This window comes from Augochlora pura, chromosome 4 (assembly GCF_028453695.1).
Source record: "Augochlora pura isolate Apur16 chromosome 4, APUR_v2.2.1, whole genome shotgun sequence".
NCBI lineage: Eukaryota > Metazoa > Arthropoda > Insecta > Hymenoptera > Halictidae > Augochlora > Augochlora pura.
In genome coordinates, this window is record NC_135775.1 from 14,651,069 (window position 1) to 14,664,803 (window position 13,735).

Consider the following 13,735-nt stretch of genomic DNA (forward strand, 5'->3'; position numbering starts at 1 on the left):
CTTTACTTTTGTAATAACTAGAATTGCAAATGAATTACGGCACAATAAACAATTCATTTGTATTAAGTAATACACGTAATGACACTTATAATTCATCACACAACACTCGCATTAATACTCTCACAGTACTCTCAATACTCGCCGTTCTCTCTTAACTCTTTCTATTCTCTCGCAGTTCAGATCGGTCTGTCCTCGCTCTTAGTTCTCTCATCCCTTTTGTTCACTCTCTCACACTCGTGCCACACTCGTTCATCGCGCTGATTGGCATACACACAGATCACACCAAATTCTCTAGCACACCATAATATTTACACTCATCTATCCTTACTCTACCACACATCCGAACTATCAAAGTCATTCGCGCGTCACTCATAACAAAAATAGCATGGTGAAATTTAAGATAACAAAAGTATTACAAAAATATAAGGCTATGTGTGTATTAAATTCAAGTCATTGAAGTTATTGAAAGAAGAGAAAAGTTTCTGTTTGACTTAATTTCTTGCAATTAATGAAGTATTTTGTATAAAAATACGCAGCTGCCAAATAATGCTTTACATTTATTTACATTCTGTGGTTTTTGAAAAAACAACTTTACAAGACTGTATTTACGAGATCTGCCTGGCAAGTATCTTTCTTTGAAGTATATTAGGCGAAAGGGTTTATTTTCCTCGATAGTAATTATGTCTCTTTCTATATACCGTTGTTGAGATACCGCAATCTTCTATCAGCGAGTCTATTATTTGCGGAATCACTTTTGAAATTCATCTGTCAGAATTTGTGTCGCGTTTCTTCTGCCGTCTTCCATTGTAGAGATTGGCTTTTTATCGTCTTCGATGTTACGTCATCTTGAATTACCTTGGGTGAATATATCAGATTTGTTTCTGATCAATTCCAAATCGTTCGGAACCACTTTCACTAGATGGATTCATCTGGCCCGTCGTCAGCAACGGAAAATAAAATTTTACATACGCACGCGGCGTACACGCAAATTTTTGACTAGAATTTCCGTAACAATAGCTTTTAGAATTTCAAGGTATTGTACGATTCTATTCGAATCAAACTCGAGTGCCATCAACATTTTTACGTATTGTAGCCTCTACAACGACTGAACGAACTTATTTACTTCGTGAGTCGCATTTTGATAATGACTCGATATGAAACTTGTTGTAAAAGGTGTCTTGCCAACACATTAATAAATATGTAAGCATGCACCGTCAGTGGTACGCGTGGCACGGAACGTGTTAAACTGTTTAAAACTCTCTGAATAAATTGAGTGCTGCAAACTTTCGGAATTATACCAATGGTTTAGCGACAAGGGTGGTCAAGCTTTTCACAAAATTTGATACAAATTGAGCTTATAATTATACGTAGTACTATAGGTCATTTAGCTGTCATTTAGCATCATTTAGCTGAGATATCCTGTACATTAAAAAAAAACTCAACATAATATCGTATTTATATATTTGAATATTAGAAACAACAGGAAATAAAAATGTTCAAATACAATATTTTGAAGAAACAAAAGAAAAAATTTGCTAAGGAATTAAGATTAAATTTAAATTCAAATTAAATTTATTCAGTAAAAAATTATGTTAAAGCATTGTTTTACTCAACCATAAATATCGCGATTATGCTTATTACTGTATATAGTATATAACTTTTATCGGCGGTAAGATCAAAACGTTTCCAAAGTATATTTAACACGCGATGTCGTCTTATTCAAGTGGAGCTTCAATATCGAAAGAGAACCGCGGTGAATTTTCTCAATTAATTGTTCATCGAGCTGCAAACGAAGCGCATCGAGTCGCATGATCGACGGAGAATACGGCGGTTGGGGATCGAGGATTCAGTGGAACGTCGATCCCGGCGGATAGTTGAGCTGAGAGGAGGCCCTTCGGGGGCATTAAGAATTAAGTAGTCCTTTTCAAACACTGGATCGTCCCATCAGCCGGCAAGACACAACATCGACGCACTCTGGCAGCGATGAAACGGGGATCGAAACGCTTTTTATGGGGCCGACGAGTTTTTTCGGGGAACCCCGTGGATCTCGACGACCAAACCTGCACTCGGAGAGTTAAGTACATACTCTTGTTGACTCTCGATACGGTTTCTCTAGGAGAACGGTAGCAGCGAGTCGCCACGGCAGCAATTTATTGCCCTCCCCTACATATATTTTCTTTAGCCTATCTTTAATCTACCCAGCGTTTAATTAATCGACTGCGGACTATCGTTTGCCCGTGGATAGGGGTGAGAATTCATCCAGAGTATCCCCTGGTTGTCGTAGGAAGCGACTAAAAGGGGTCGAAGGCAGGGTCGACCGCCGATCTTTAATCTTGCCCGACCGAAAAGTGGTCAGTGACCACGAAAGAATTCCTTGCAAAATTTCCACGGGGGTGGAGAGAGCGTCGAGGTTCGGCCAGAAGCGGGGGTGGCGGAAGAATGTGACGTTAACCGTGAAAGATTGACAGGAATTGAGCGGTCTAGCCTACTTCGGCTCGAATCGATGTCGGACGAATCGTCGGAGGAGGAGGAAGAGTGCTGGAGATAAAATTCTCGGAGGGTCGGCGGCCGATTATTTAATCCGAATATCTTTCCTTCTATTATTTTTTCATCTGTCATATTTTCCCAGGGCTCAGCCAATAATCTTGTACCAGCTAGGAGCAATTCTTTTCTTGCCCGCTTGCCTCGAGAGTCCAGAATTCCTTTTAACAGGAGACCAAGAGAGAGAGAGAGAGAGAGAGAGAGAGAGAGAGAGACGTGGAGAGAGATCTGTCTTTTGTTCCGGTAGTTAATAAGAGGATTTCGCGAAGGGCTAAAGAATGTTTTTTCCACGGAAAAAAAGGTTCTTGCGCGGCTCGGATTCGAAATGTCTTCTTCAGCGAGACCCGAGTGCTCGCGAAAAATTCAAGCAACGCGGATTAAACAGCTTCCCTTTAATCCTTTGCGGACGGAGCGGTTCGAAGCCAAGCGTTCCGTGGGGCCGAACCGCTGCAGCGCGCTATAGAGGTTGCTATTTGAAAAATTAGTATAAACCAACAAACGAGTAATCGTTCTTCATGTATATATATAGCTGTCAGATGCATTGGTTGTTTTCGCCGAACACGTATGCAGTAGCTCACAATAGTGGCCGTATATCTTTCAAAATGCAATAACTTTTTTAAAACTCTACTAAATAATGCTATTTCTTGGAATGACAATAAAAGTAAAAAGGCTCTTGTCTTTTTACTTTTTTATCTGAGTCTACGACGTAAACTTCAAAATACTTTTCATAGATCTCAGTATCTCGCGTGTATGCTGACAATTGATCGTTATATGTTTCGATTAAGAAATTACAAAACATGAATTTTTTCTTTTTCTTTTAGCAGCTAATAGAATTTATTTATTATCAAGTCCTTTAGCGAGGTTCTAAAAAAATTACTACGTTTTAAAAAGTGTACGAACACTTTTGTGGGCCATTGTAGTCGACGCATAGAATATGAGTTCATGGGCCAAATCGATGGTTAAAGCACAACACATATGTGCGGCAGTCGTTCGTCAAAGGTTAATCCGGCAACCGGTGTGGAACATAGGATGAAGCACTTGTTTTGCGTTAACGAAGGAAGCATCGCGGTACGCGGTCGGAAAAGCGACGAGAGACGGCGAACGTGAAACAAATAAATGAAAAGGCAACAGAAGCGCCGGCAGGATCCGGTGAAACGAGCTATCATATTCAACGGCAAGTGTCTTTAGCAGAATTAAATCCACGAGCGAATCCTGAAAGTTTTCCTCTTGGCCGCGAGTCACTTTCACGCCGCTTTCTCACGCGGTCCGCAACGCAACAATCGAGCTCCGCGAGAGGACTATGCGAAGAAACGTAGATACAAGTATAAATCGATCAATCTGGATCCGTTCATATCGGCAACACTTACCGTCGGCATTGTATGCACGAGCGCGCGTTGCGAGTGTAGGGGCGGCGCGCGTCGTCCTTCAATCCTTAAAAAGATCCTCGACCGTGTAAACACGTGCGTCTCAAATTTCAATAAAACGCGAAAACAGTATCGTTGAAGATATGAAATCCCGAATCTTTCAACAGGCCAGTTAAGGGAATGGACCCTAATCGCTGTAATCGCGAATCATCGTTCGCAGATCCCTAACGAATTTTCATGGAAAAGCTGTGGGAGAGTGGGCGCGTTTCTTCGAGCCGAGAGGAAGTTTCCCGAAAGCTCCCGACAGGAACGTCGTCGAAAATTATAGCAGCGGAGAAATCTCGCCGATTCTCGGGATACACAAAGGGATGAACGCGTCCCTTCGGAGGGGTTCGGGCGGGAAGGGCGAGGAAGAGGGTGGCAAATAACGACAGATAAAGAAAGAGGGGGTGACGTCACGACGGGCGTCCGTTGGGCTAGGTCGCGTCGCGGCCTCCCGCCGCCCCGCGTCCCTGCCAACGTTACTCCCCGCGTTTCTCGCCGCGAACCGCCTAACCCGACCCCTCCGGCCGCCCTCCCCGGCATCTAGCAGCTCCTCCACCCTCGGCCGTCGTGCCGAAAAAAGCAAGGCTCGCAGAAAGGACGCCCGGCGTCGTGGCGCTCTTTGGCTGATCAATACACGCCGCCTCGTACGCGGACGGACGGTCACGCATGTGCACGGTGTGGGCCCCTCTTTCTCTCTTTCTCTCTTCCTCTCTTTCTCTCTTTCTCCCTTTCTCTCTTTTTCTCTATCTCTCTGTCTCGCTCCTCCCTCCGTCTACGACTGCCTCGCTCCTCGTCCCTCGTCACATAACCTCTCTGTCCCTCTCTCTCTCTTTCTCTATCCCCCGTTTTTACCGTCGATTTTTCTCCCTTTTCCACCGGCGCCCACCCACTTTTCCCGCCGCGCGCGCGTCTCTCTGTCTCCGTCCGGTTCTCGCCGCGTACGCCTTCTCCCTTTTCCTTCGTCTTCTTTTTGCGCCGCTTCCACCCCCTTGTCGGATCCTTCCGACCGCATCCCCGCACCCTCTTCCTCGACCGGACACCGGGTACGCGTGACTCTTCCTTCGAGAGCTTCATTTGGGGACCGGAATTCCTAAGATCGCGGTTTACCGGCTCGCGACGCCGACTTTTCAGAGTCCTCCCGGCAATTTGATTACCGCGGTCGTGTCTCGGATACGACGTTTAATACTTCACGTTTTCTTCGTTTACGGTCTCTTAGTGCAGCTTGTTTCTTCTATAAGGGGCTTCCAGTTTCCGATTTCTAGTTTTTAGTTTGCAGTCCCCGCGTTGCTCGGGTAGAGTCCGCCGTTCGAATCGGCGAGCAGTCTTCGACCGACTCGGTTCTCCTCCGATGTATTTTTCATCCGTCCCGTGGCCACCCCTCTTTCCTTCTCTTGCGACCCATCGTTCGATCCTTCCACCCCCTCCGTGTCTATCTTTCCGCCCCTCGTTCCCCGGCCGCGCTCCTCCTTCCCGGAGACTGGCCGATTTTTTCCTCCCGTTTCCTCGGCTCCGATATTTTTTTTACACCTCTTTGCCCGCCCGCCCTCCCGCCACGCTCGGTTCGCCCGGCACCCCCGTAGTCCCGCCCGTCCTCGCTCGCCCCGCTCGCCCCGCTCGGCCCAGGCCGCCTCGAGCGCCCTCCTTCCTCTCCGCCGTCGCTTTTCTCTTCTTTTTCATCCCCCTTTCTTGCTCTCTCCTTCGATCCGCGCTCGCTCCTCTCACCCCCTTCTCGTCTCTCTCTCTCTCTCTCTCCTTCTCCCTGTCTCTTCCACTCTCTCTCTCTTTCTCTGTTTCTCTTCTCCTCCTCCACATCCTCCTCCTCGTCCTCCTCCGACCACCCAACCGCTCGGCTCGCCTCCTCCTCCTCCTCCACATCCTCCTCCTCGTCCTCCTCCGACCACCCAACCGCTCGGCTCGCCTCCTCCTCCTCCTCCTCCACCTCCTTCTATCCCCTAGCCGGCCTCTCACCCCCTTTCCTTCCCCGTACACCGTACTATCCTTGTGATTTTTTTCCCCGGCCACCCTCCGACGCCGGGCGTAGGCGTCGTTTTGCTATCGGGACGCTCTCTCGACTATCGGCCCAACCACCTACACCGACGTACGGAACAGGAGGCCGCGGGAGGGGGCGGGCGCGGAAGGAGAGGGTGGCTGCAGCGCCTGGATGCGAGCTAAAATGTATTTTTTTGTTCTCTTCCCTTCTTTATCTTCGCTTCGAGCTGCTCGTGGTAGGTTGGATTACCAATCCGGGGATCGTGGAGCACGTTTTTCCATTTTTTTTCCCTCCTTTTCGCTTTTTCCACCTACCCCTTCTGCACGTGTGTGTGTGTGTGTGTGTGTGTGTGTGTGTGTGTGTGTGTGTGTGTGCACGCGACCGTCTACGGGTGTGCGCGTGTGTGTGTGTGTGTGTGCACGCTCGCCTGGACGTAAGGGTTGGATCGGACAGAGCCCCAGCCCCCACCGCGTTTCCAGCTATATAGAAAAATTATCGACTTGAATTTTTGAAGAACCTCGTGTCCGCGTCGGGCGCGGATCTGATTTGATCGATGACAGAGGGCCGCCGACGCGAAATGGTCAAAGTCCTCCTTTCTTCTTCTCCGGTCTTTTCTCGCACGATGGTGGCGCGAAAATCGCCGGAGACGATTCGAGACGAGGCCCCCGGTCTCTATTGGACGCTGTTTCGGCTGGCAACCCGTGTCGCAAATGTCAGAGAAATGTCAGAGGCTGACATTAGGCGGCCGCGGGGCTTGTCCTCGGGGATCGAAACGCTTCAATTATTCGTCTCGCTCGTTTGGGAAGCAATTTCGTGCGTCGCGTGACCGATCACGATACCATATGCCAGCGGACGTACGGATTTACGAGATGATCGCTGTTCCCTTCCTGCTCGAAGGGAAAAGCGATTTCCTCCCGCGAGTCGCACCTTGCTCCTTCTTCAAGCGACGGCTTCCGTCGCATCTCGAGCATTTCCCGGGCTGACTTTTATTTTGGTCTCGCCGCGCGCAACCACCATTAATCACGGCAATTTAACGTTAAGTAATTGCTTGGTCGGAGCTATTAAAATCTGAACGGGTAACGAGAATAAATGTTGCTCGGTTCAGCGACGTCTTTATCGACTTTGAGAGGAGGGCGGCCATGAGTTAAGACGCGAGACGGTGCGGTGGGAATATCTCGGTCAGGGCCCGGTTTCCCTGAAAATACCCTCGTGTCGAAGGGATTCCCTTCGTGGCGACGCCGGAGGGAAAGCCGGTCCCGCGTTAGGGCGCGTTTGACCACCCTCGCCCCTAAAAATGCATATCCCTTCGCGTTCTTCGAGTTTCTCGCAAGAATCGGATCGTTTCACGAGCCACCTGTAGAGCGACAGACGAAAGTATCGCCCTTTCGACGCCTTATGGTGTCCCTTCGCTCGGTTTCTGGGTCGGCCCTACACCCTCGGATTTACACGGGCGTAAAATTTGGCCCGCGGAACGACCGTAATATCGATTCCCTTCGCCGTGAACCGGGTCGATCGTTTCTCCTCAGTTTCCTCTCGAGAACCTGTCGGATAAATGAAAAGTCCCTTTCACGGCCCTTCGATTTCCCGAATTTTATCGACTGCAGTCGCTATTATTCCTGCGAAACTGATTCCCGTATAGCTGGCTCTCTCGTTCCCTTCAAAATGAAATACTAGCTCACCTCCGCCGGCCGACATTTTTTATTCGGATAATAAATTTTCCAAACCTTGGCTCCGTGGCAGAAAATAAACCGCCCCCGCGCGCGTTCTCTTACATATCGCATTCCGAGTCCTTCGAGGAGAATACGTGACCACACGCAAGGTCCTTCGAGTTGGAGGGTAGCGGCGGGTCTCGCCTGTGGTTTAGGGGGTCACGGGAAGGGAAACGGGGTCATCCATAGTCGTCCTCGGCGTCCTGCAGGTTCCCCGTAACTACTCCGCCTCGAACTACCCCTGTGTGCGTGGGCGCTGGGAACACGATCGGGGGATAGAATTTTCTCCGGGGCAGCAATTAGTGGATCGCCGAATGATTTACCGGGAACAAATTTGAAAGATTTCGGGAACTCCCTCGTGGGACGTTCGCTGTCCAGCGCTCGGAATTAAGGGTTTTATTTGTAACGCCCTTTGGGGACGAGTAGATCGAATTTCCAGCGACGCGATGGTAAATCTAATTTATCCCGGCGTGTAAATACTTCGAGGAGTCGAGGTCGAAAGGTATTTATTAAATATTCCAACGAAATTCGAGACAGTCTCTCTCTCTCTCTCTCTCTCTCTCTCTCTATCTATCTATTTATCTATCTGCCTCTATCTATCTGTCCATCTCTATCTCTCTTCACTCTGCCCTCGGGCGTCGCTGCCACGCAACTCGCGCGAGAGCACGGCCCGCGTAACAAGTTGCGTCGAGTCGAGATACACCATTCGAGGGTCGGGATTGTTTATCTTCGCAGAAGGCCGAGTGATGCCCAAGGTCAGAGGCCAGGTCTGCCACCCTTGTCTCTGTTGTGTCTAGACAGCGTTCCCAACCGTTCCCGCCACCCCGTTTTGCCAGCCGCGACCCTCTTCGCCGCCCACCACTTCGAATGCCTCCCCCGACATATCACACTCCACCACCTTGCCAAGCCGAGGCCTCTCACCTACAACCCTTGCCGGCGCGCTTGCCAATTATCGAGCTACCCCTCGGCTGGTTTTCAAGGTGCGCGTGCCCTCCAACGAAAACCATCGATTACCGAGCAACAACCCCGCGGATTCCTAGAACGAGTCTTCTGGAACAAGAGAACTAGCTCTTGCCAAAGTTTATTCGAAAATTTAGTTTTCGACCAGACCTTTCTATCAACCTATTTCCCCCCCTCCTGGTTTCGAACTAACCTGGTCAGACACTGCCCCGAAGGAAAGCTGCAGTTGTCTGCTCAGACAGAGTTTCCCTTCTCAGCCAATTTCGAAATAACGCGATCAGAGTAACCGAGCCAAGAAAATTTTGTAAATTTCGACACGCAACGATCCGACGCCAGTGAAAAAAGATTGCCGAGAGTTTGATTAACGGAGCCCCATGGTTTCTGTTCCAGCAATGCAACCCCCACGACAAGGAGAGCGACTACTGGGGCGGCGGACGGGGCGCGAAACAAGGTTACGAGGTGAGCCAGCCGGTCGCACATATTTTAACCGAACCGCCGGAATTTTCGCGGGCCCCGTGCTAATTCTACTTAGTGAAGCGCAGCACTTTCTGTTGCAGGCGAAAATGAACGCGGACCACGGCCAGCTGCAGAAGGGTGAGTGTGCGCTGTCTCTTTGCTTAATTCCGTCCCCCGGCTTAATTGCTCGAAAATTCGCGCGCTTCGCGGAGGAGCCGCGTAATTATGCGCGCTCGCTCCTCTCCTCTCCTCACCTCCCCTCACCTCCCCTCCCCTCCGCTCTCGTCGCGTCTGCTCTCCCTGCCCTCGGTGGCCCTCGACCTTTCTCTACCACGTGCAGGGAGAACCGTTTCGGCCGTTGAATAAACGTCGAGCGCCGCGCAAATATTTACACTCAATACTCGATAGCGCTGCCATTCGTGGATATTGAAATAACAGAGCCGTACTTCGAACCGGCAGCCACACTTTTTCTAGTTTTCATCGGGAGGGGTGTGAATTTCATTTCGGTCTATCCTGCGGCGGATGGAGGGCTCTAACGGGTCTAAGCAGACCGAGTTTTTCCCTTCCGCGATTCATCGTCGCGCTCGAGGAACGCCGGACCTGGTCAAATGGGCCCTCCAAATTGATCTTTCTTTCTAGGCTAGTAGAATCATTGCTGTATGGCGACCGATTCTTGCGCACGTGGTTGGTTTTGCCGGCATAAATTTGTCGAATAAGGCGTGTCTTATTTTACGTTAATATCGCTCTGAATACTGTCAAAGTTCAGAACCGCAAACTCAGACTTTTGAAAACTTGGAAAGTTGAAAAATTAAAGAATCGTCGAAAACTGCGGTAGCTTATTGTCTCTGATCGGGATCTCTATAATAATTGCAATAAAACTGATATCTTAGAAATACCAATAGAAAAATGTATTCATTCGAATTTTGTGGGGGACAGTTTATCACATTTTTCGCTTTGTGTTTACCAAAATCGTTGAAACCATTCGCTAATGATCAAAAATTGCTACGGACATTTTGTCGATTTTTCAGGATGTTCCAGATTATCACTTCCTTTTCTCTATTCTTCTATATTTCCTTACATCCACCCTTATTTCTAGTATTACTATTATTTCGGTTCGTACTTTAGTTTATTGTATCTATATTATTGTCTTTCATATTTCTTACTTGCTCGTTAACATTATTCTTGTGTCTACTATATTCTTTTAACTTCTTGATCATTGTACTCGTGCAATTGCTTTTACAAATAAATTATTGTTACAATTAATTCTCATTAACATATACCGTACTTGATAAGCCCAATAAAAAATAGCATTGTTTTAAGTTTAAAATCAGGAAATATTCACAGCGGAGTGTGTCTTTAGGAAGATATATTCATTAATCCATTCACAATTTTCCGTTACGCAGATAAGAAAACCTATAACTTTATCTGCTAATCAAATTTTATCCTGCAACTCGGATAAGGGTGAGAATGACTTGAAATATGGTAATGACTTCGAACATGTCTAAGATGTCTTCCATTTAGCAGTCTATCAGATACTCTAAACAAAAATCAATTTAAAGGATACAATTAACCATATCCGCATTTATCCTTCTGTACCGTGAATGTTGGGTTCGCGAGGAACGATGAACGATCGATGGATCGCGTGCGACCGGCCGGAGATCCACCGGGCGATTTCACATAGGCTCGCGGATGCCGAGTTTATTATTAGATAACACAGAACCGGAGAGACCTTTTGCTGTCCAGAATCCAGACATAAGACACGGAGAGAGAGAGAGAGAGAAGATAGGGAGATGGAGAAAGAGAGAGAGTGAGAAGGAGACAGCGAGAGAAAGAGTGTGGCGGAAGGGAGGGAGGGAGGGAGGGAGAGGAAGGAGACTGGGCCCGGAGCTGACGCACGCTGTGTGTAAACAGTTCGTAAGGCCCGTTCGCTGCCTGAAACCGGTTGTGACTTTGCATCCGTGACGTAAGATCGTCGATTAGGATCGAATCAGGTGGGGGCAGGTGGAGGCCGGGCAAAAAACACGTGTGAACGCGAATTTATCATTCGGCCGTGTCCCCGTCGCGGTCTTTTATTTTTCGCAGTCCGCGCGCGGCAGTCCGCGCCGGTTACCGGTCCGGCTTTGTCCTTCGTTTTGTACTTTCCTCCTTCCGCGTGGCGGGCTTTTTGTCCGCTTTCTTCCCTCTCTTTCTTTCGGGCTGAAATGGGTCAAGTTCGCGGGCCACTCGAGCCTTCCTCTCTTATTAAAGTTTGCGCGGCTGATGAATCCGATAATAACCAGCCGCCGCGTTTCTCTCGTTCTCCCCTTTGACCTCGCAAAGGAGACGAGTCTCTTCGGCATACCGACGGCGCGCTTGTTTAACCACAGGCTCCGTTATCTCCTCCTAGACCCGAGCAGATTTCCGTGCTCGATTGCGAAAGCGGTGGCGAGGGGTTAATCGAAATTTCGAATCGATTCCGGATTAGCCACGGTGTGTACGGATCTCTCTAATCGATAGATCGCGTGCAAAAAAAATGCTTCGGATCGAATCGTCGCGCGTCTCGCGTAATACGAATGAAACGCGTGAATGGCGAGGTGACTCGCGTTGCGTTCGTTGATCATCGGGATCGACTCGGGGGGAAAAAATGATCCGGTGAATGAGCACACGGGCGACTTTTTGCCCCGGTTCTTTTCACTTATCGGGTGAATCGGCGTGGCGTGGCGCGGCGCGGCGCGGCTCGGCTCGGCTCACCGCGCGCGGTTCTCGTTTCTAGAGTGCGGAGTGCAGAGAGAGAGAGAGAGAGAGAGAGAGAGATAGAGATAGAGAGGCAGGGGAAAGCGGCGAGTGTGTGTCTCGTAAATGGCCGATCGACACGACACGTCGCGCGTGCCATTGGCAGTGAAAAACATTTATGGAAACGTGCTTCACCTTTTACGAGTGAAGCCACCGGATTACTTAATCCCTTCGGGGAGACCGCGACAGGGAAAAGAATGACGGGCCTAGGTCATTGCCGGCGAGAGCCTGCTCCGCCTCGGGAAACCAGCATCGATGACTTCCTGTTCGTTTTCGAGAAGAACGATCGCCGGAACGAATCGAACAAATGACTCGGCTTTGTGACGACTCGTCGTCGTTGTCGAAACGCGAGTTCTGCAGTCGCCGGTGGTAATATCTTCGGGGGTTGTTCCCTCGCCGGAATCGGCCAGCGGAAAGCGAAACGAGCGAGGCGCGAGCGCGCGCGCGCGCACGTTCGAACGAGGCTGCTTAACATATTCATCATTCCCGGCTGGAAACACCGTGTTAACCACCTGTGGCGACACGGAGAGCCGAGAAAATAAAGCTCGGCCGGCTATCACGGCGAGCAAACAACAGAGAGACAAGGAGAGCCGAGGAGAGCACGAGACGAGGAGCCGAGAAGCCGAGGATCTCCGCAGCTGCGGATCACGCATAGGTGAAAGTCGTTATCTGTTACGTTAACGAGCGGCCAGGGCGTCATGGGATCGGCAGAGGGCCACGGAGGAATCGCTTCACGACCGGGAATTACCATGGCCGAAGCCAAAGGGTCATTAGAGTCGACCATTCGCCGCGATTACGTTTCGTGTAACGGAAGTCGTGACGAAACTTCTCTTGCCGCTGACTCTCGTGAACAAGGAGAGACATTAACGCACCGACGTATTCCATCTGTCAGCCTTCGGTAACGCAGTATTTGACAACGAAAGAATATCTCTCCGATCTTAAATTGATTTTCTCGTCTATCTCGGTTAATTGAAAAATCCCTCGTCGGTCGTTATCCCGACTGCGCAAAGACGTCTGTTTATGAACATCCTGAAAACGTTCTACAAACCTGGATATTTTAAAGACGTAAATTTATTATTCATTTATTACTCATCTGGGTAAAGAAATATCAAGGGAAAGATATACGAAAAAATGAAAATTAACGATAGGGGTCAAAAAGTTTAGTTTACTTCGTTACGACTGAGATAAACAAATTTGTATTTTGTATAAAGATCCGCAGATCAATTATTAAGGTTGTATATGCACGATTATAATAAAATGGTCTGCTAGTAGCGGGCAAAAGATGGAACCATTGATGACTGTGAACGCGAATAAGAGATTGCGTTGCGTTTGAAGTGAACAAAATTCAAACGTGATCATAATTAAGATCGCCGATAAAATTCCGACATCGAAACGATGACCAGTTCGGAACATCTCAAGACGCCTTAAAGACGTCCAATACACGTCGCTAGATGTTCAAACCTAAAATGGGCATGGAATGGACGTTCTTGAGACGCCTTGTGCTATCTGTGACGATTTCTTGATAGTATGCAGGAGAGTCGATTCAATCCAGCGACGTCGCACCCGGAAGATCGAACGCGTTAAGTAATGACTCAATTGCCGGATTGGCCTCGACCCGTCATTATTATCGCCTCGCGTGTCTCGAATTCGAATCCCAGGAACATTTTCATTCCGTGGTCGAGATCAGCCCCGAAGCGTTCGCGTAAACGTTCCCTGACTATTCCTTAATGCTCGGATCGCATGTCGCCGAAATTCCGGCCTCGAAAGAGGGCCTCGCCGATTCCGGTGAGCGTTCCTCTCGGCGCGGCGCGGCGCGCCGCGACGGCGGCCAATCACGAGATCGCGAGCGGTCAGCGGAAACCGACCACGACATGACAGTTTCGATGAAGTAATTGGCC

At 49.0% G+C, this 13,735-nt stretch overlaps 1 protein-coding gene across 1 annotated transcript in view; it reads left to right on the top strand.

Annotated features, from left to right (window-relative positions):
• The window catches only part of LOC144469470 (zinc finger protein rotund), a 298,144-nt gene that overhangs the window by 151,001 nt on the left and 133,408 nt on the right, over positions 1-13,735 (top strand). The window contains exons 3-4 of the mRNA XM_078179804.1: positions 9,000-9,068; positions 9,152-9,203. Of these exons, the coding sequence (XP_078035930.1) occupies positions 9,000-9,068; positions 9,152-9,203 (121 nt within the window). The remainder of the gene's footprint in view (positions 1-8,999; positions 9,069-9,151; positions 9,204-13,735) is intronic.